This window comes from Mobula birostris, chromosome 2 (assembly GCF_030028105.1).
Source record: "Mobula birostris isolate sMobBir1 chromosome 2, sMobBir1.hap1, whole genome shotgun sequence".
Taxonomy (NCBI): Eukaryota; Metazoa; Chordata; class Chondrichthyes; order Myliobatiformes; family Myliobatidae; genus Mobula; species Mobula birostris.
The window spans coordinates 175,021,746-175,044,159 of NC_092371.1; the positions used below are offsets into that span (position 1 = coordinate 175,021,746).

A 22,414-nucleotide genomic window follows, 5' to 3' on the forward strand; every position below is an offset into this window, starting at 1 on the left:
CATTGTCAGTTCAATGATGGGCTTAATGATGCCTATCATTAGTTTGTGGAATCTTACAAAAAAATTATAAAACAGTTCCTAACTAAAGCACAACTCACATTTACAAGAACAGTTGAAATCTCTGTATCAAAGAAAACAGCAGCCAGAGACACAAGTGAGTAGCAGTCAGGAATGAAAGAACACTTACCTGCATGCTGTTGATGAATAATCTGATAATGATGAGAGTGAAACAGGACTGAGTAGCCTTAAGATTTACCATGTGAAAACTAACAATAGGCAAGCAAGATGGCTTACACCAGAAGTGAACAGCAAGTTAATTAAAATGGGATTGGTCACTGGTTCAGCTGTTTCAGTCATTACACAAAATTAGTTTGAATGGCATTTCAAAGATACTGAACTGAAACCTGTAGATATCCAACTAAGAACTTATACTGGAGAAAAGATCACTCCTGTGGGAATGACATTCGTAACACTGGAATACAAGAAGCAACAAACCACATTGGGTTTGTTTGTGTTAAAAACAGGAGGACCAGCATTGTGAGTGGCTGAGACAACTACAACTGGATTGGAGACCCACCCACAATTTGCCCTCCACATCACCTGCAATAGTATCAAATGAAACTGAATGATGCAACAGCAGTGTTCAAGGATGGCATTGGAAAACTCATACATATCAAGGGTAAAAGAGTGTAAAAAGAAAATGCCATACCCAAGTTCCTTAAACCATCCATGAAAATGTGGCCAGTGAGCCAGCTCACATGGAGGTTGAAGAAATTCATTCCAAGATTGGGTGGAGCCCATGGCCAACACCAGTGGTCCCAGTAGCCAAGAAGGATGGATCTGTTAGGATCTGTGGTGATTTTATGGTCACCACAGATCAACTCAATTCTGAAAGTACATCTATATCCTCCACCCAAGACAGAGAATATCTTTGCTACCTTTTCTAGAGTGAAGCATTTTAGCAAAGTTGGCAGCCGGGCCTACCTATAGATAGAGGTGGAAGAAGGATCCAAAGTGTTTCTTACCATAAAGACTCAAAAAGAGCTTTATCACTGTAATAGGATTATTTCTCAGGTAGCATCTGCATCTGCACTCTGGCAAAAAGCTATTGACCGGGTGCTGCAAGGCTTCCCAGGCACTCAGCATTACCCAAATGAATCATTGTTACTGGTAAGGATAACAAGGCACATCTAAAACTCCAGATAGTGTTAAAAAGATTAGAAGATTATGACTTAGTACACAACGCAACCAAGTGTGAACTCTTTAAACCAAGAATCACTTACTGTAGTCACACCATTGATGCACAAGGATTACAAGTGGAGAAAATTCAAGTGGAAGTGGATGCCCCAAGGACACAGTTATGACCTACTTTAGGATTTGTCAATCACTATAAATATTCTTGCCAATCCTGGGTACTCCTCTCCACCCCTTGAACTCATTACTACAGATCAGGAAGAAATGGCAATGGACAAAGCAATGTGAGGTGGGTTTTGAAAAGGCAAAGGAAATTGTGATGTGAATCACTATATTAGTACATTGTGATCCACATTAACCAGTGAAGCTTGCCAAAGACACCTCACCTTAAGGTACAATCATGTCACATGTTATGAGTGATGGAAGTGAATGCCCCATAGCCTATAAATTACATTCCATTATCACTGCAGAGAAAAGTTACGCACAGATTGACAGTGAGAACTTGAGTCTGGTTTGGGATATGTAACATTTCAACCAGTATCTGTATGGGAGAGAGTTTACTCTCAGCACTGATTATCAAAAACTTGTGTCCATTTTCAATCACGAGAAGGATGTTCCACTAAGCATCTTCAGAAATGGAGAGATAGGCTCTGTTTCTTGGAGGACACAACAAGATCGAATTCAAGGTGACAACTAATCATGAAAATGCTGATGGATTGTCCCATTTACCCTTGGAAAAAGAAATCACTTGAAAATGTACAAAAGGACTCTCCTTTTGATGTATTTCTCCCAATGTAAATTGAAAACCTCCCTATTACGGCAGAGATGGTCCAAAGGGAGGCAGAAAAGACCCCACACTGCCTCAGGTATACATGGCAACCTAAAATGGCTCCAAGCCGGTCATCTAGGCATGGTCAAAATGAAAACTTTTTCAAGTGGCTTGGGATAGGTCAGCAGATTGAGCAGCTCACCATGCATTGCATGGGATGCCAACACACCCAGAAGATGCCAAAAGCAGCACCTCTCCATCCTTGCATTGCCTTGGCATGTGCACTTTGCTCGACCATTCATGGGCACAAATTTTTTGGTAGTAGTGGATGCAGCTACAAAGTGGCCCTACAGCCTCCATTTCAGCCTCGCACACTGCCGATGTGTCGAAAAGTCTCTTCTCAAGACCTGGTGCTCCAGATCACTTAGTCAGTGACAGCAGACTACAGTTTTTTGCAGAACAGTTTCAATCATATTCCTGTAAATGAATGCAATAAGACTTATTACAGGTACAATGGCTTGGCAGAAAGGTCTATCCAGAGTCTAATGAAGGTCTGCGAGCAATGTCAGCAGAATACACCACACTGACAGTGAATCTGAAACTCACCAATTTTCTCCTTGCATATTGCAATGTGGCACACTCCACGGCCAACAACTCAGCAGGTATGCTGTTCATTGGTCATTTTTTACACTCACACTTGGATCTCCTCAAAGTTAATTTCAGAAGGAGTATACAGGACGAACAGCTTAGACAATTAAAGGTTTGATGTTTCACTCCTGGACAAGCAGTCCTGGTGAGAGATTACAGAGGTAATCAAAAGTGGGTACTTGGAAAAATTAAGGACAAAATGGACCACTCTTCTATACAGTGGAGATTGTGTCTGATGTCATCTGGAGATGACACATTAATCAATTGAGGAGAGCAGAGTCAATTATTAGAGAAGAAAGGTGTCACATTAATCAGTTGCAAAGAGCAAAGTCAATTATTAGAGCTTGCAGAACTATATCCTGCTGTCTCAGAGTCATCTCCTGCAATAACCACAGTGGAGGCCCCAGAACCTAACGTTATTATATTTGAGTTGAGATGCATTCTATATTGAGTTGTAGTTTACAGCTAAACAGGGAGAAGCGTAGAGTATTCAATATTTCAGTAATTTTTGAATAATGTAAACATGTTTGTAAGGGGGTTTTGTCTCTTATGTTACTACGTAGGCTAATTAAAATGGCTTCTTTGTTATGTTATACTTGGGAATGCTTCTTTGTTATGTTAAACGCTGAGAAAGTTTTTGCATTAGCAGCTTGTTTTGATTTAGAGTGTGATAAGAAGATGTTATGAACCAATTGAGATAGTTGTTATGTTTTTGGCATATTTGAAGATACTGAATGTGCGGGGTTTTGGGGGAGCAGGCGGGAGAGTGAGACGGAGGATGGACCAGGTGCTGTGATGTCCGCTAACGGGGTTGGACCCCGAGGAGGGCACTCGGCGAGGAGACGGAGACGGAGACGGACTCATGTGGAGCGTCTGGTCGACCACTGTTGTTGGTCCCAGGCGGCCGGTCGAGGTGATCCGAGGGGTCGCAGGGTGAAGAAGAAGGTTCTTGAGCTCCAACTGTTTCGTGCACGAAGAGATGGAACTTTGATAAGTGTGGTGCCTTTTATTTTCCTTTTATATTTCATGCTCTATTAATTATATAGTTCTAGTAATATCTATAAACTGTAAATCATTTAATCGTATCTGGTGTATTGTCTGTTATTTGGGCGGGGTGGAGTACATCACACAGCATCACACAAACTAATTACCCAGTCTGGTGGGGCCGAGGCTGTTTTCCTAGACAACAGCGAGCCTAGCAACCCTGAGGGTGGCTGGGGCGGTGGGGGCTACATGTTGTTAAATGAAGCGTTCTTTGTTTACTTACAGAATTCATTATGGGTTATACATAAGAAGTATGTGAATGGCATATGTTATTATGCCACCACATCATACGTGAACACCTCACTAAAGTAAAACTAAGTAGACACGTTATTCCCGGCTCCTCTGTTTTGCTTTTAGTTAGTTTCTGGAGTTACAAAACATAACTGAGATTACTTAAGGTTTTTATTGACCTTGTTATGGATCTTTATAACTGTCAGAGCAATAGGTGCAGAAAAAACACAGAATGGATAAATATCAAGCGAGATGCTGAACAAGACAACCTTCTTTCTCGTAACCTATTCAAAATTACTATGGACCTGTTTGTTTGTACCATCAAAAATAAAAGCCAATTTGTACCAGAAGAAGGAACAACCAGATACACGACATTAGCCTTCGATGATAACATGGCTATCTTGAGCAACACCTTCACATGGATGGACCAACATATTAAAATTCTATCAGCTTTATGCAAAGCAATTGGCCTGAAGGCTAATGTCATAAAATCAAAAGGCTTTCACATTATTTATCAAAGAAAGCATACATGTAGAAACATGACAAAGAAAGGATCTTTGATAAAGAAAACATCCAATACATACCAGAGAGTGAACTCAAAAAATAGCTAGCAACCAGAATAGATCCACAGTGAGAGATCTCCATACAGGGCTGGACGTCAAAACTGGAGGGGAAAATGTGAACCCTATAGTGTACGGAATATACAACACCATCTAACCATCATGCAATTCCTCCTTTATATTAAGCATTCTCTTACTGGTATAGGTGAGATCAAATCCCTGGTCAGTCCCTGATCCATTTGTGTTAAATTCTAGCCACATATGATTTGATGTGCTGTTTAAGGTAACTCCCAGCAATTCGGATTTGGTAAAAACCCCAAGGCGACGAAAGGAATTATCTTTTCCGTCATAGACCTGAAAGACAGAATGCACAGTTATTAAAGAGTGCATTGAAGTAACCTCACCATGACTTCAGCCATATCACAAAACATCTAAGCCTTATTTCATTCTAGCTAAATCTTCACTGGATGAAGAATGGGGAATTAAGGCCATTATGATTGGTAAATCACAATATCAAGCAGTCAATCTGAGGTCAACTGCCTGTCAGAGATCCATTTCTAATGCCTTTTCCATTATATTTCACAGTTAAATTTAACTGGAGAGGCAAGAAAATCCTTTCAATGCACTGGAAATAAGATTGAATGTTGATGAATTGATTCTATATGTTTTGGTGAAGAACAATTTGACACAGGTACTTCAGTTCTTCGTTAATCTTGGATCAGTTTTCCTTTCAGCTGTCAAGCAGTTTCCAAGATAGCAGCAGGACAAAGGAGTAGTCAGCACTGAGTACTTCAAGAGAAATTTGGATAAATGTTTTAGGGAAACATGAGGGGGAACATCTATACTAAGAGGTAGTGAGAGTGTGGACCAAGCTGCCAGCAGAAATGGACAAGGATTCCATTTCAACATTTAAGAAAAATTTGAATAAGTGCATAGATGGCATTGGTGTGGAGGGCTATAGTCCAGGAGCTGGTTGAAGGGATTAGGCAGAATAATAGTTTGGCAGAGACCAGCTGGGCTAAAGGGCCTGTTGCTGTGCTGTAGTGCTCTATGACTTTACGACTAGAGGGCGTAGTTCTTCTTAGGATTCAGTCTTGGATTCGTCACAAGTATCCTACAGAATTTTTTATATTTTCTCTCCTTTCAAAAAAATAAGTCTATTGTTTCATAAGGAAGTAAAAGAGAAAAAACATAATCATCATTCAGATGAGGATGACATAACATATTTTATAAAATTGCATTATTGTCTATGTAAAGAAATATATAATGGTCCGTGCTCTATCAAATTAATCAAACACATCCATACTGGGGATATTTTGCTTTTCTTTCTATGCAAGAGACTTTGATTCAGCTCCTAAAACTAACAAGAATGTAACAAGGAGCATAAAAATCAATTCTTTCCATATATAAAAGTTATAATCCAATAAATAAAATAGAAGGACAACGACATGTGTAAAGATTTTATCTGGCCATCTTCAAACTACACTTTGTGTTAGCAGACTTTGTGTTTCCACAGAGGGTTGTACACATTGCAAAAGGACATTTATCTGTTTAAAGCATGTCAGCAAAACCAAGGAATTGATTCTGGAGTTCAGCAAGGGGAAGTCAGGAGAACATTCACAAGTCCTCATCAAGGGATCAGTGGTAAACAAAGTGAGCAGTTTTGCGTTCCTGGGTTTCAACATTTCTGAAAATTTATCCTAGGCCCGACATATTGATGTAATTACAAAGAAGGCACGCAGCAGCTATATTTCATTATGAACTTGAGGAGATTTGGTATGCCACCAAAGACTCTTGCAAGTCTCTGTGGATGCAAAATGGAGACAATTCTGACTTGTTTCATCACTGCTTGGAATGGAGGCTACCTAAGACTTTCAGTGGGTTGTAGACTTAGCCAGCACCATCATGGGAACAACCCTCCCTCTACCATCAAAGACACCTTCAAGAGGTAATGCCCCAAGAAGATGGCATCCATCATTAAGGACCCTAACTATCTAGTACACGCCCTTTTCTTATTACTAGCATCAGAGAGGAGGTACAGAAGCCTGAAGACTCACACTCAATATTTCACAAACTGCTTCTTCCACTTTAGCATCATTTGTCTGAACGGTCTTTGAACACTACCTCATTATTGTTTTATTTTCTGTATTATTTACAGAACCAGAATATGGCTTACTGGTAAGAGTTGAATGTTAACCCTGAAGAAAGACTGGGGTGGGGGGGGGGTGTTCTTAGAGAAATGTGGAATGTGCCAAAAACTTTCTTTATAATCCCACCTACCTGAGGTTCCACTTTCAAGGAATTATGGATCTGTATTCCCAGATCCCTCTGTCTGTCATACTCTTCAGTGCCCTACTGCTCACTCTGTAAGATCTACCCTGGTTGGTTTACCGATTTATAAAACCTCACCCTGTCTGCTTTAAATTCCATCTGCCATTTTTCAGCCCACTTTTCCAGCTGGTCTAGACCCCAATGCAAGATCTGATAGCCTTCCTTGATGTCCACTACACCCCCAATCTTGGTATCACCTGCAAAACCTGTTGATCCAGTTTATCATATTATCATCAGATTGTTGATATAGATGACAAACAACAATGGACCCAGTACCAATTCCTGCAGCACACCCCTTGTCACAGGACTCTAGTCAGAGGCAATTAACTACTACTACACTTTAGTTTCTCCTGTGAAGCCAATATCTAATCCAATTTACTACCTTATCTTGAATACCAAACATCTAAACATTCCTGACAAACCTTTCATGTGAGACCTTGTCAAAAGCCTTGCTAAAGTCCATGTAGACAACATCCACAGGTTTACTTTTATCAACTTCCCTGGTATCTTCCTCAAAAAGATTGGTTAGACACAACCTAACATGCACAAAGCAATTTGACAATCCCTAATCAGACCTTGTCTATCCAAATACTTATGTATCTGGTCCCTAGGAATACCTTCTAATAGTGTCAGGCTCGCTGGCCTATAATTCCTAGGTTCATTCTTAGAGCCTTTCTTAAACAATGAAACAACATTAGCTGTCCTCAAATCCTCCAGCACCTCACCCATAGCTAAGGATGTTTTAAATATCCCTGCCAGGGCCCTGCAATTTCTGTACTCGCCTCCCACAGGGTCTAATGGAACACATTGTCGGGCTCTAGGGATTTATCCATCCTACTTTTCCTCAATAGAGCAAGCACTTCCTCTTCTGTCATCTGTATAAGGTCCATGACTTCGCTACTGCTTTACTTCAATTCAATAGACTCTGTGTCCATCTCCAAGTAAATACAGATGCAAAAAATCTGTTTAAGATCTCCACCATCTCTTTTGTCTCTATGTATAGATCACTACTCTGATCTTCTAGTGGACTATCCTTTTGTTCCTAATATATCTGTAGGTTTCTCCTTCATCTTGTCTGGCAGGGCAACCTCATGCCTCCTTTTAACCCTCCTCATTCCCTTGTTAAATGTTCTCTTACATTTCTGATACTCCTCAAGTACCTTATTTTTTCCTACTTGCTATGCATCATCTTCTTTTTCATAACCAGTGCCTCAATGTTTCTAAAAATCCAAGGCTCCATAAAACTGTTATCCTTGCCCTTCATTCTGACATGGACATACAAACTCTGTACTCTCAAATTTTTACTTTTGATGGCCTCCCACTTACCAAGTACACCTTTACGAGACAACTGCCTGCCCCAAACCCTTCCTGATAACATCAGAATTGGCCTTTTTCCAATTTAGAATCTCAACTTGGAGTTTCAAAAAACACACATAAAATGTTGGAGGAACTTAACAGGCCAGACAGCATTTACGGAAAAAAGTCCAGTCGACATTTCCCGCCGAAGAGTCTCAGCCCCAAACGTCAACTGCATTTTTTTCCATAGATGCTGCCTGACCTGCTGAGTTCCTCCAGCATTTTGTGTATGTTGCTTTGATTTCCAGCATCTGCAGATTTTCTCTTTTTTCTGAAGTTTCAAAACCCGATGTTGTTTGGGGAAAAATAGGAAGCTCAAGCTTTTATATCAAGGCCACTAAATGGATGATAAATTGATTCAATTCTTGGCTGTGATTGTACAGTTAGAAGAAAATTGCTTATTCTTCTGTAATATAGGAGTCAAGGTAAATTGTATCAGAAAAAGTAAAAATGCACATGTAACTAAAGTGTCCCTGTGGAACGAAGTAATTGAGAGCTTGTTCTACCCATGACATTTATGCACAAAACATAATTCCTTTTGAACTGGGAAATAAAAGCACAAGTGTGGATAAATAAAGCCCAGGGCATCCTGACAGTGTGACCAGAGCCAGAGAATATGGAACGCAGAGCAGTCTGTACAGCACAGGAGCAGGCTCTACACTCCACAGTGTTGTGCTGAACTAATTAAATTAATAATCAAATGGCTAACTAAACTAATCTTTTCTACCTACACAATATCCATTTCCTTCCATTTTCCTCCATTTATGTGTCTATGTATATATCTTTAAAAGTTCCTAATGTTTGTCACTACCACCATCCCAGGCAACACATTCCAGGCACCCACGACTCTCTGTGTTAAAAGCTTGCCCCTCACAACTCATTTGAAATTCCATCCTTACACTTTAAATGCATGTCCTCTGGCATTAGAGATTTTGATTCTTATAAAAAGATATTTTCTGTCTATTCTATCTACACCTCTCTTAAAATGCGAAGTAATGCACACAAAATGCTGGATGAACTCAACCGGGTAGGCAGCATCTATGGAAAGGAATAAACAGTCAGCAATTTTGCCCAAGCCCCTTCACCATGAGGACTCTGCACAAAGTGTTGACTCTTTATTCCTCTCCATAGATGCTGTCGGACTTGCTGAGTTCCTCCAGTATCTTGTCTGAATTACTCGAGATTTCTAGCACATGGATCTCGTGTTCAAGAGCAATGCAAAAGCTTTGTTTTCTTTGCACAACAGAAACCCTGACTCAAGACTCATAAAGCCGAATTTCAAGTGCCAGCACCGAAATGCAACTAACTCCTAGCAACCAGAATTTAATCTTGAAATATTCAATGGTACAATTACTCAGCCCATTTTGGCAGACCTAAGAAAGATGACATTGAAAACGGATTTAAAATCTAATCATTTGAAGTTGGATATGTTAACATAAACACGTTTCTCAGCCAAGATTTGGCTCAAATTGATACACCTTTAAAATTCTACTTCCATTGGCATTGAGATAATGTGGCACTGAGGGAAACCATTCATTGGAAATTGAGGTAAAGTATAAAGTGAAAGAGATACTGTATGTGTCGATGTCACTGTTACCTTGACAACATCACCCTCCTGAAGATTAAATGTTCTAGCACGAAGGCTGATGCCTTTCCCTGGCTGTGTCTCAATTCTGTAGATGCATTCATGATTGTTCTCGTAGTTCACTGGGTAATTTGGCGACAGCAACGTACCTTCCGTTGCAATTACAGAGGCTCCGCATTCAGCTAAGTCATAAATAGAAAGTGCAAGCAATTAAAACATCTTTTAGAATGGTTAAAACAAGTTTAGAAGGAAAACAAAATAAAGTAAAAGCACAAATGACAACTCAATTACATAATACATCCTTGTGTAAATATGCCCTAAGCTATTCCCATCTGGAATCCTACACTTCAAGTGTATTTTGTGTCCCCAATTACACTCCGTCTTGAGGAGCATAGATAGGGTGAATGCGCCCCATCAAGATTCAAGGTTTAAGATTGTTTAATGTCATTTCCAGTACACAAGTGTAAAGGAAAATGAAATAATTGATTTTCTGCCTCTGAGTCAGCCCAAAAAACACCTACAATAAATATAAATACATAAAATAACTATTATACATTGATTGATCTTATATCCATGAAGTGATCCTAGGCACGGGAGTGCCTATACATAAGGTGACTAACAGGAAATGATAAAGTAGTGTTGGTTGAGTTGTGGGGCATGAGTTACTGAGTGGAGGTGTTGATCATCCTAATGCTTGTGAAAAGTTACTGTTTTTGAGCCTGGTGGTCCTGGTGTGTATGCCTATGTAGCATCCTCCCTGATGGGAGAGGGACATGAAGAGGATGGGTGAGATCACTGGGCTTTGCGTTATATATATCCTTGATGGTGGGTAGGCTGGTGCTGGTGTTGTACTGGACAGTTTTGACAACCCATTGCAGAGCCTTCCAGTCCACTGTAGTGCAGTTTCTGTACCATTCAGTGATACAGCTTGTTAGGATATAAGCTACTGTGTATCTGTAAAATGATGTGAGAATAGATGTGCATAGTCCAGCTTGTTTCATCCTCCTCAGAAAGGAGAAAGCATTATGATGTAGCTTGACCTTTTCTGAATCGTTTTAACTAACCTAGAATATATGGATAGAGGAGCGGAGTTAACGACATTAATGATTGTATTCGATGTATTATATTAGTCCAGCCTTGTTTTGTTTTGTTTAGATTAGTTTTTGTTTTAGTTTAGTTTAGTTTTTTTTTGGTTTTCTTTCACTTTGGGGTTTTTCTCTTGATATTTTTTTCATTTTTCTTTTTATCATGGTTAACTATATCAAGAGTTTGGGAGGTCTGTTATACTTGTATTATCTGTAGTTTTTACTTGTATATGTCAATTACCAATAATATAATCTCAATCTCTTTGTATTAGTACTGTTACTATGTTTATGAACCTGAAAATTAATAAAAAGTTTAAAAAAAAGAAAAGAGAATTAGATGTGCATAGTCCAGTTTGCTTCATCCTCCTCAGAAAGGAGAAGCATTAGTGAGCTTTCCTGATTGTGTAGAACGTGCTCTGGAACCACAAGAGGTTGTGCGAGATGTGCATTCCCAGGAGTTTCCACAGTTCTTTTCCCTCGTTTTGGAGAATCAAGAACAATTGCTCAAAGGTTTATTATGAGAGGGGGAAGATTTAATAGAAACCTGAGGGGCAACATTTTCACCCAGTACATGAAGCAAACTGTCAGAGGAAATAGCTGAGGCAGGTATATTAACAACACTTAAAAGGAAAGTATAGTACATGGATAGGAAATGTTTCAGAATCAGAATCAGGTTTATTACCACTGACATATGTTGTGAAAAATGTCATTTTGTAGCAATGGTACAGTGAAATACGTATATAAAGCATATACAAGTCACAAAAAGTGATAAACAGAGAGATAGACAGACATATAAATTGAGAGATAGATAGATAGAACAAAAGAGGAATAGAGAGGTAGTGTTCATGGACTGTTAGCTAAATGCAGGCAAATATTACTAGCTTTATGCTAGCCTTGATGAAGTGTCTTGGCCTAAAATGTCTGCTGTTTATTCCTTTCCATAGATGCTGTCTGATCTGCTGAGATCCTCCAGCATTTTGTGTGTGTGGTACTAGATTAGATGGGAAATCTGGTTGGCATGGACCAGTTGGGCTGAAGGGCCTATTTCCCTGCTCTCTGACTCTATGACTACAAATTATGTGTGATGTAAACCCCAACAAGAACCTAAAGCTTCAATTGAAAATAATGATTTGACTGGTTTATCATTGTCACATACTGTGGCATGCAGAGGTTTGGGCACCCCTGGTCAAAATTTCTGTCACTGAGCAGGTAAAAGATGACCAGATTTCCAAAAGGATGACACATTTCTTTAATATTTTAAGCAAGATTACCTTTTTATTTCCATCTTTTACAGTTTCAAAATAACAAAAAAGGAAAAGGGTCCAAAGGAAAAGTTTGGGCACCTTGCATGGCAGTACTTAGTAACACCCCCTTTGGCAAGTATCACAGCTTGTAAATGCTTTCTGTAGCCAGCTAAGAGTCTTTCAATCTTGTTTGGGGGATTTTCTCCCATTCTTCCTTGCAAAAGGCTTCTAGTTCTGTGAGATTCTTGGGCCGTCTTGTATACACTGCTCTTTTGAGGTCCATCCACAGATTCTCAATAATGTTTAGGTCGGGGGACTGTGAGGGCCATGGCAAAACCTTCAGCTTGTGCCTCTTGAGGTAGTCCATTGTGGATTTTGAGGGGTGTTTAGAATCATTATCCTGTTGTAGAAACCATCCTCTTTTCATCTTCAGCTTTTTTATAGACGGTGTGATGTTTGCTTCCAGAATTTGCTGGTATTTAATTGAATTCATTCTTCCCTCTACCCGTGCCACTGGCTGCAACACAAGCCCAAAGCATGATCGATCCACCCCCATGCTTAACAGTTGAAGAGGTGTTCTTTTCATGAAATTCAGCACCCTTTTTTCTCCAAACAGACCTTTACTCATTGTGGCCAATAAGTTCTATTTTAACTTCATCATTCCACAGGACTTGTTTCCAAAATGCATCAGGCTTGTTTAGATGTTCCTTTGCAAACTCCTGATGCTGAATTTTGTGGTGAGGATGCAGGAAAGGTTTTCTTCTGATGACTTCTTCCATGAAGGTCATATTTGAGCAGGTGTCGCTGCACAGTAGAACAGTGCACTACTACTCCAGGGTCTGCTAAATCTTCCTGAAGGTCTTTTGCAGTCAAACGGGGGTTTTGATTTGCCTTTCTAGCAATCCTACAAGCAGTTCTCTCGGAAAGTTTTCTTGGTCTTCCAGACCTCAACTTGACCTCCACCATTCCTGTTAACTGCCATTTCTTAATTACATTATGAACTGAGGAAACGGCTACCTGAAAATGCTTTGCTCTCTTCTTATAGCCTTCTCCTTTTTTGTGGGCATCATTTATTTTAATTTTCAGAGTGCTAGGCAGCTGCTTAGAGGAGCCCATGGCAGCTGATTGTTGGGACAAGGTTTGAGAAGTCAGGGTATTTACAAAGCTTTGAAATTTGCATCACCCGGCCTTTACTAACGATGATTGTGAACAAGCCAAAGCCCTAACAAGCTAATTAAGGTCTGAGACCTTGGTAAAAGTTACCTGAGAGCTCAAATCTCTTGGGGTGCCCAAATTTTTACATGGTACTCCCTTCCTTTTTCTCCACTCTAAAATTGTACAAAACAAAAATAATACACTTATCTTGCTTAAAACGTTGAAAAGAATGTGACATCTTTAACTTTATGACTTTTGGAGATCAGTTCATCTACTACTCACTTAAGTATTCACAGTAACAGAAATTTTGAACATGGGTGCCCAAACCTTTGAATGCCACTGTATACTGAGGTACAGTGAAAAGATTGCGTTCGTAAACAATAGATCAATGCATTACACAGTGCATTGAGAATGTAGAAGGCAAAACAATAACAGAATGCAGAATATGTAACAGCCATAGTGAAAGTGTAGTGCAAGAAAACAGCAAGGTAGATTGTGAAGTCAAGAATTCATTTTATCATTCTAGGAAACTATTCGATAATCTTATAACAGCTTCTAACAATATTCAATAATCTTAAATTGATCTGTTTATCATCTGTAAAGTACTGTTAATGATACTATAGAAGATAGTTGAGTTAATTTATGTAGCTTATTATCTACAAACATAATCATTGAGAGCAACCCAAGCTCTGAATATGAATCCTTACAATAATGTGGAAGCTATTAACTTCTAAAAATAGTTTGATAAATTTATTATCTATCTGCCTTTGTATAAACACATCCCCAAAGCATTATCCCATGTTCATGTAATGCTCACTAGCATAGTGTCAGTGAAAGTAAAATTTCCAGTTCATGGTATTTAATTTGGTCACAGAGTCATACAGCACAGAAACAGGCCCTTTGGCTCAATTTGTTCATGCGAGCCTGTTGTGACTGTTACTAAGTCACAGGCAAAGATTCAATATTGTTTAATGTCATTTCCAGTACAGAATTGTAAAGAAAAGCAAAATAATTGTTACTTCAGAAACAATGCAGCACAAATAAACACAATATGATAAAGAATACAATAATAAGAAAACACAATAAATATAAACACATAAGATAGCTTAGACACAGAGATTTATTGTATGTCCATAAAGTGACACTGGACATAAAGGAGCTGAAGAAGTTGTGGGTATGAAAGCTTTTATTCATCACAACAGACATTCTCTTATAGACCTTCCCAGTAGAGTCTCCCAAATTCAAAACACATCACATTCTTATATCCTTAAGATCAAAAGTACAACAGGTGATTCAATACAACTTTTATAGTTACAATGTTATTGTTTACTTCAATATTTAGTGTCTGAAAATTCCTTGTTGGTTTCTTAGAAGTACATACATATTTACAGTAGAAGCACATTGTAATTGAAAAGTCACTTCTGAAGGTTGAAACACCTTATTGAGGGAAATTAATTCACATGAACTGAAAACCTCCAAGGAGAGATAGCCAGAGGACCAAGTTTAGTGTTTTGAGGGCTGAATCTCTGAGCATACAAATCTCCTAACTACTGATTGATCAGTTTTTTTTGTGTTAAGTGATAATATCAGTCTGGTCTACAAGCTTCCTTGAACTTGGTTATAATAGCACAAATTACTTAAGTCCATATTTGCCTGGTTTGATGCAGGCCAATCAACATCACCCTATAGTCCAATATTTAGCTAATGCATAAGAACGTCTCATGGTCACTTTAATTTATAAACCATACCTTGAGCAACCAGCCAGTACCTAACAGACAGTATTGTTAACTTCTAACTTTTAACTTCAAAGTGATGGCTGCTTGCAATTAATGTACTTTACTGGTTCTAGTTTGAATAAACATTTGCTATATTCACATAATTTCATAACTTCTAAATAATCCCTAACAAGTCAAAGTCTGAATATAAGCTAGACTCCATTTTCCTGTGTTTGGCTCATGTAATCCAAATGGGGATGACCCAGTTTGCACTTAGACTGTGTCAATGTCTGCTTTCTAGTGGTGTCTGGGACCTGTGTTACTGAGGTTCTACAGATACTGAACTTATTCAATATGGAGTAGCAACTTGGCAAACTCCGGCCTCTGGTCCATGATAGACAAAGGAAGAGTTCGGTGAGCTTTAAAGGATACGTAAGTTGACTGTATGTCCAAAAAGTGATGCTAGGCACAGAAGTGTTTGTATGTAAGGTGACTGACAGGAAATGATAAATGATGGTTGGGAATGTGGAGGGGTGGGTCAATGGCTAAACCAAAATTTCAATTTGAGCCCCATGTTTTATTTTAATGTTCCTATTTCAATTGATATTATCCACAATGATTTCCACCCAGCTTTCTTGGGCATACCAGCAGCAACTAAGGATGTGTCTTTCACAAATTCTGCCTTAAAGCATCTCATTGGTGTTTTCTGGATAAAGATAGGTCACACTTCATTTCTAGCTTTAGTTTTTGAGATCATTGTCCGAAAATAGAGTCATAGAGTTACACAGCACAGAACCAGGCCATTCAGTCCAAATCGTCTAAGCTGCATTTCTGAGCACATCCCATTCACATTCAGGTTCAGACTTATTTATCACATGTACATCAAAACGTAACAACCAACACACTCTGTGGATGGTCCAGGGCTAGCCTGCAAGTGTCACCATGCATTCCAGTGACAACGAAGCACACCCACAATGCTCGTTAGAACACACAGAGAACAAACAACAAGAGACAACAGCAAAACAAATCCTTTTCCCACACTGCCATGCACACACACAGACAGACCTCCAATTACAGGACAGGCTACCTCCAGACCATAGCCCCAGACTCAAGGGCATCAGACCTCTGTCCTCCAGACTCACCAATCTAGAGGCCTCGAACTTCAGGTTTTGACCTCTGAATACACTAACTTCAGGCTTCGGCGTCCAGACTCCTCAGCCTCAGGGCTTTGATCTCTGGGTTTCAATCCCAGGACAGGCTGCCTCTGTACCTACAACCTCCAGACCATAGTCCTGTATTTGACCTACATCCCTCTGAACTGCTCCTGCCTCAACAACAGCTTCTATCCCACAGTTTTAAGACTCTTGGATGGACTTCTTAAACAATACAATGGACTCCTGACCTGACCTCAAAGTCTATATTACTGTGACTTTGCACATTACCGTCTACCTGCATTGCACTTTAATATTGGTATTGGTATTGGTTTATTCTTGTCACATGTACCAAGACGCAGTGAAAAGTTTGTCTTGCTCACAAGGTTCAAGGACAGCTTCCCCCACTGTTGTGAGACTATTGAGCAGATCGCGACATGATGGACTCTTGACCTCACGTTGCATTATGACCTTGCACCTTATTGTCTACAGGCACTGCACTTTCTCTGTAACTGTTACACTATATTCTACATTCTCTGATTGTTTTACCTGCTAATCGTTTCAACCTCTTTGAACATCAGTGGACTTCACTGAGGTTGAGGCACATTCTAGCTCAGTGCACTGTACAATGATTTGATCTGTAGAAACAGTGTGCAAGACAAGCTTTTTCCTGTATCTCATTACATGTGACAATAATAAACCAAAACCAATTCCCACCAGGCAAAAAATACAGAAGACTGAAATTATGTACTGCTAGTGTCAATGACAGCTTCTATCCTGTTGTTATAAGATCTCTTACACAATCTTGAATAGATCTCTTATCTGATAAAATGGACTCTTGACCTCACAATTATCCTCTTTCACTCCAAGGGGAAAGGCCCAAGCTCACTGAAGCTATTCTCATAAGACATTCTCTCTAATGCAGACTGCATCCTGATAAGTCTCCTCTGCACTCTCTCTAAAGCTTTTACATCTTTCTTACAATGAGGTGACCAGAACTGAATATAATATTCCAAATGTGGTCTAACCAGGGTTAGAGCTGCAACATTACTTCACACCTAAAGAACACAATGCCCCCCCCCCAACTAATGAAGGCCAACACACCATATGCCTTCTTATCAACCCTATCAACTTGCATGGCAACTTGGAGAGATATACGAATGAAGACCCCAAGATCCCTCTGTTCCTCAGAATCTTATTTTTTATTCACTGTATTCTTCATTCTTGAACAGCTTTGGTATATGTACTGGGGGTGGGAGGAGGGTAGAAAAGACCAAATAAAAGTCGACTGTTAATTCATCCTTAAGACTTGGTGTTTAAAAAATATTTCCATGAATTGTTAACAAATCATGGAAGTGTTCTGTAGATGATTTGACACCATGACACCTATTTGTTGCTGTAGATCTATGTGTCTATTGGCAGTTTCTCTAGCAATAAATACAATCATCTTAAAGTTAAGATGCATGAAATGAAAGCATGTGACCACCTACCCACACACCTTGGAAGAGGTGCACTCCACACCCGCCTTCCTCCTCCGTAACAGGTGATCTGAGAAGCACCTTCCAGTCTATATCCCGGAAAGCAGGAAAATGTCAACGAGTCTCCAACTTCAAACTGGAACCCAATTCTCCGACTAAAAGCAGGAACACCAGGATCATCACAGGGCTCCAGGTCATACTCTGTAAATCAAAGCAGCAAAATACAACAGTCAACAGTAATACCTAGTTACTTCACTCTACCTCTGACTCAACATCAGAAACACTAAAGAGCTGATTGACAGCTACTGGAGGAAGACAGTAGTGTCCATGAGCTAGATCTCATTAGGGGATTGGAGGTAGAAATTCTTTAAATTCATTGGTGCTATCATATCAAAGGATTTGTCCTGGGACCAGCATGAAAGTGCCATCACAAAGAATGCATGTAGATTTGGCGTTGATTCAGCACATCATGCAAAACATTCCAAACTTCAATACAGGGTGCCACAGTACTGCTTAGCATGACACTATTAAATCTCAGAGTGTTTCCAAGTTCGATTCAGACACCCATCTGTAAAGAATTTGTACATGCTCCTTGGGAACATGTGGTTTTCCTCTGGGTGCTCTGGTTTCCTCCCACAGTCCAAAGACACTTCAGTTAGTAGGTTGATAGGTCACTGTAAATTGATCAGGCTAGCGTTAAATAGGTGGCCTGCTGGGCAGCAGGTCCCACTGGGCTGAAAGATCCTGTTCCGCACTGTATATCTAAAAAAAATAGAAATAAACGCACAGTGCAGAGTATAATAGCTGGTTGCATTATAGCCAAGAATGGAAACACCAATCACAAGAATGGAAAAGACTAGAAAAAAAGCAATGGATACTGCCCAGACAATTACATGCAAAGGGTCCCCACCACCGAGTGGCATCCATCATCAAGGAAACCTACCATCCAAGCCATGCTCTCTTCTCACTACTACCAGTGGGCAGGAAGTACCAAAGCCTTGCATCCAACACCACCAGGTTCAGGAACAGATATTACCCTTCAACCATCAGGCTCCTGAACCAGTATGGATAACTTCACTCACCTCAATTCTGAACTGACTGTACAACCTACAGACTCACTTTAAAGGATTGTTTACAACTCATGTTCTCAGTTTTGTATTGTAATCCTGCTCGAGCTCTCAGGTCTTCTTCCACTAGTGTCTTTAATTTAAAGAATCCCCCTCAAAAGATAATTGGTAGCCCTGCTGTTTTGATCTGCACTCCTAAACTTCAGAATTCAATACCTAAAGTTATAAGGGATGCAGACTTAGTTGACGCATTTAAGCACCAGCTCAAAACCTATTTATTTAACCTTGCTTTCAACTAATGTCCTTTTGTCTTTTATTTACATGTTTAGTTTTATTTCATCTTCATGTTAACACTTGTATCCCATTATAAGGTACTTTGAACTACATCACCTGAATGAAAAGGGCTCTACAAATTATTATTTTATAAAAAAATATTTTACACAGTGCATTCAGCAAATGTAAAACAAAATTTCCCCATTTCACTGGAAGTCTTAAAATTGAAGATAAATTACATAAAAGTTGGCATGATATCATCCTTACATCTGTATTTGGCTCCATCCACAAAAAGCAGGATTTCCTGGCGGCCAGCCATTTCAATTTCAATCCCCATTTCTATTCCAACATAACTATTCCGACATAGCCTCCTCTACTGCCATAATAAATCCACTCACAGGTTGGAAGAACAGTGCCTAATATTCTGTCTGGGTAGCCTCCAAACTGATGGGATGAACATTAATTTTGTTAACTTTCAGTAATTTTCCCCCTCCTCCTACCTTTTTCTTCCATCCTCCAGTCTAGTTCCCCTCTCACCTCTCCTCTTCTTGTCACCTGCCTATTATCTCCTTTGGCTGCCCTTCCTCCTTCCCTTTCCACTCTCCTCTTGTACCTGTTTCCTTCTTTTCTAGGTGTTCACCTTTTCCATCTATCACGTCACAGCTTCTTATTTCATCACCTCTTCCCCCACCTACCAGTCTGCAACTATCACATTCTGGCATGTATTCCTTCCCCTCCCCTACCTTCTTATTCCAGCTTCTTCCCTCTTCCTTTCAAGTCCTGATGAAGAATCTCAGCCCAGAACATCAATGGTTTATTCATTTCCATAGCTACTGCATGACCTGCCGAGTTCCTCCAGCATTTCCAATATGTGCAGAATCTCTTGTGTTTATGATGTCCTCCCTATCGTACTGAAGCAGCCACATGAAAATCCTGCAAGCTGTAACCAAGGCATTCTGCACACCAACTGATATTCTCAGGTCAATGCATCATTCTAGGTTTGACACTTTTACTTAGTAATGTTGGTACAATGCTACTAAAATCTGTAATACAAAGTACTTGCTAAAAATTAGTATGGCAAAGAAAGATAAAAGACTATCAATCATGGTGCAGAGTTTCAAAGTGATTTTGATTTGCTTTATTTTGTTAAAGATTAGCTTTATTTGTCACATGTACAACAAAATATCAAAACACAGAGAAATGCGTTATTTTGTGTCAACAACCAATACGGTCTGAGGATGTGCTGAGGGCAGCCCGCAAGTGTAACCACACTTCCAGCAGCAACATGGCATGCCCACAATTCACCAACCCTAACCTGCATATCTTTGGAAAGTAGGAGGAAACCGGAGTAGTTTGCAGAAAACTATTTGATCACAAGGAGAACGTACGAGCTCCTTACAGACTGCGGCAGGAATCAAACCCCAATCGGTGATCTCTGGTGCTGTAATGCATTGCGCTAACTGCTGTACTACTGTGCCATCCTTGAATGTAGAACATAGACCGGTACAGAACAGAAGCAAGACCTTCAGCTCTCAAACTCCATACTGACTTAAACTAAATCTCTTCTGCCTGCTCATGATCTGTAGCCTTCATACTTTGCATATTCAGGTGCCTATTTAACTTAATCTATAAGCACAAGAGATTCTATTGATGCTGGAAATCCAGAGCAAAACACACAACATGCCGAAGGAACTCAGCAGCATCTACGCAGGGAAATAAACTGTCAACTCTTCAGGCTGAGACCCTTCATCAGGACCCTTAGCGTTTTGGACCAAGATCCTTCATCAGGACTGCAGGGTCTTGGTCCAAAACGTCGACTGTTTACTCATTTCCATAGATGCTGCCTGACCTGCTGAGTTCCACCAGCATTTTGCGTGCGTTACCTTATCCATGTCCATCATTTTCTTTATGCTCCGACGTTTTTGTCTCAGTCACTGCATTATCGCACATGCCTTCTTTACACCATGTGTGAAACTGAAGGAAGGAGACCTACCTGAGAATGTGATGTTGAACCCTTCGTAAGACACAGAGAAATCTGAGATGAAGCGTAATTGTGCGGTGTAATTTCCATAGAGACCCGCATTGATGGTTGGAGGCAAGGCAGAGCCAGTCAGTCTTGTTACTGGATCCATGAAGCTCTCGTCTTCTGTGATAATTAGATAGTCATGCGAGTTCTCAAGGTGAAAGGTATGAAATACCAATTGTACACCTAAAAATAAGCAGAAAAATTCACTATCACCACTGCCCAGAAAAGGCCAGCTCTAATTCACAGAGACAGCTGAAATAAACCTTCTGTCGGCAGCAAGGTTGAGAGTCATAGAAGAGTGACAGAACATTACAGCACAGAAACAGGCCTTTGGCCCATCCAGTCAACACTGAACTATCCATCTGCCTAGTCCCATTAAACTGCACCTGGATGATCACCCTCCATATTAACATAGAATAGTACAGCACAGTACAGGTCCTTTGGTCCACATTGTTGTGCCAACCCTCAAACCCTGCCTCCCATATAACCCCCCACCTTAAATTCCTCCATGTACCTGTCTAGTAGTCTCTTCAATTTCACTAGTGTATCTGCCTCCACCACCGACTCGGGCAGGGTATTTCAGGCACCAACCACTCTCTGAGTAAAAAAACCTTCCTCTAATATCCCCCTTGAACTTTCCACCCTTTAACTTAAAGCCATGTCCCCTTGTATTGAGTTCTGGTGCCCTGGGGAAGAGGCGCTGGCTATCCACTCTATCTATTCCTCTTAATATCTTGTATACCTCTATCATGTCTCCTCTCATCTTCCTTCTCTCCAAAGAGTAAAGCCCTAGCTCCCTTAATCTCTGATCATAATCCATACTCTCTAAACCAGACAGCACCCTGGTAAATCTCCTCTGTACCCTTTCCAACGCTTCCACATCCTTCCTATAGTGAGGTGACCAGAACTGGACACAGTACTCCAAGTGTGGCGGAATCAGAGTTTTATAGCTGCATTATTACTTCGCGACGTTTAAACTCTATCCCTCAACTTATGAAAGCTTACATTCCATAAGCTTTCTTAACTACTCTATCTACCTGTGAGGCAACTTTCAGGGATCTGTGGACATGCACCCCCAGATCCCTCTGCTCCTCCACACTACCAAGTATCCTGCCATTTACTTTGCACTCTGCCTGGAGTTTGTCCTTCCAAAGTGTACCACCTCACAGTCTCCAGGTTGAACTCCATCTGCCATTTCTCAGCCCACTTCTGCATCCTATCAATGTCTCTCTGCCATCTTCGACAATCCTCTACACTATCTACAACACCACCAACCTTTGTGTCGTCTGCGAACTTGCCAACCCACCCCTCTACCCCCACATCCAGGTCGTTAATAAAAATCACGAAAAGAAGAGGTCCCAGAACAGATCCTTGTGGGACACCACTAATCACAACCCTCTAATTCGAATGTACTCCTTCCACCACGACCCTCTGCCTTCTGCAGGCAAGCCAATTCTGAATCCACCTGGCCAAACTTCCCTGGATCACATGCCTTCTGACTT

At 40.2% G+C, this 22,414-nt stretch overlaps 1 protein-coding gene across 1 annotated transcript in view; it reads right to left on the minus strand.

The window, feature by feature from the left end:
- csmd1a (CUB and Sushi multiple domains 1a) overlaps positions 1–22,414 on the minus strand; it is a 2,254,753-nt gene that overhangs the window by 495,141 nt on the left and 1,737,198 nt on the right. Inside the window, exons 20-23 of the mRNA XM_072251121.1 lie at positions 20,880–21,095; positions 17,559–17,747; positions 9,731–9,900; positions 4,644–4,800 (exon numbers count right to left, since the gene is read on the minus strand). Of these exons, the coding sequence (XP_072107222.1) occupies positions 4,644–4,800; positions 9,731–9,900; positions 17,559–17,747; positions 20,880–21,095 (732 nt within the window). The remainder of the gene's footprint in view (positions 1–4,643; positions 4,801–9,730; positions 9,901–17,558; positions 17,748–20,879; positions 21,096–22,414) is intronic.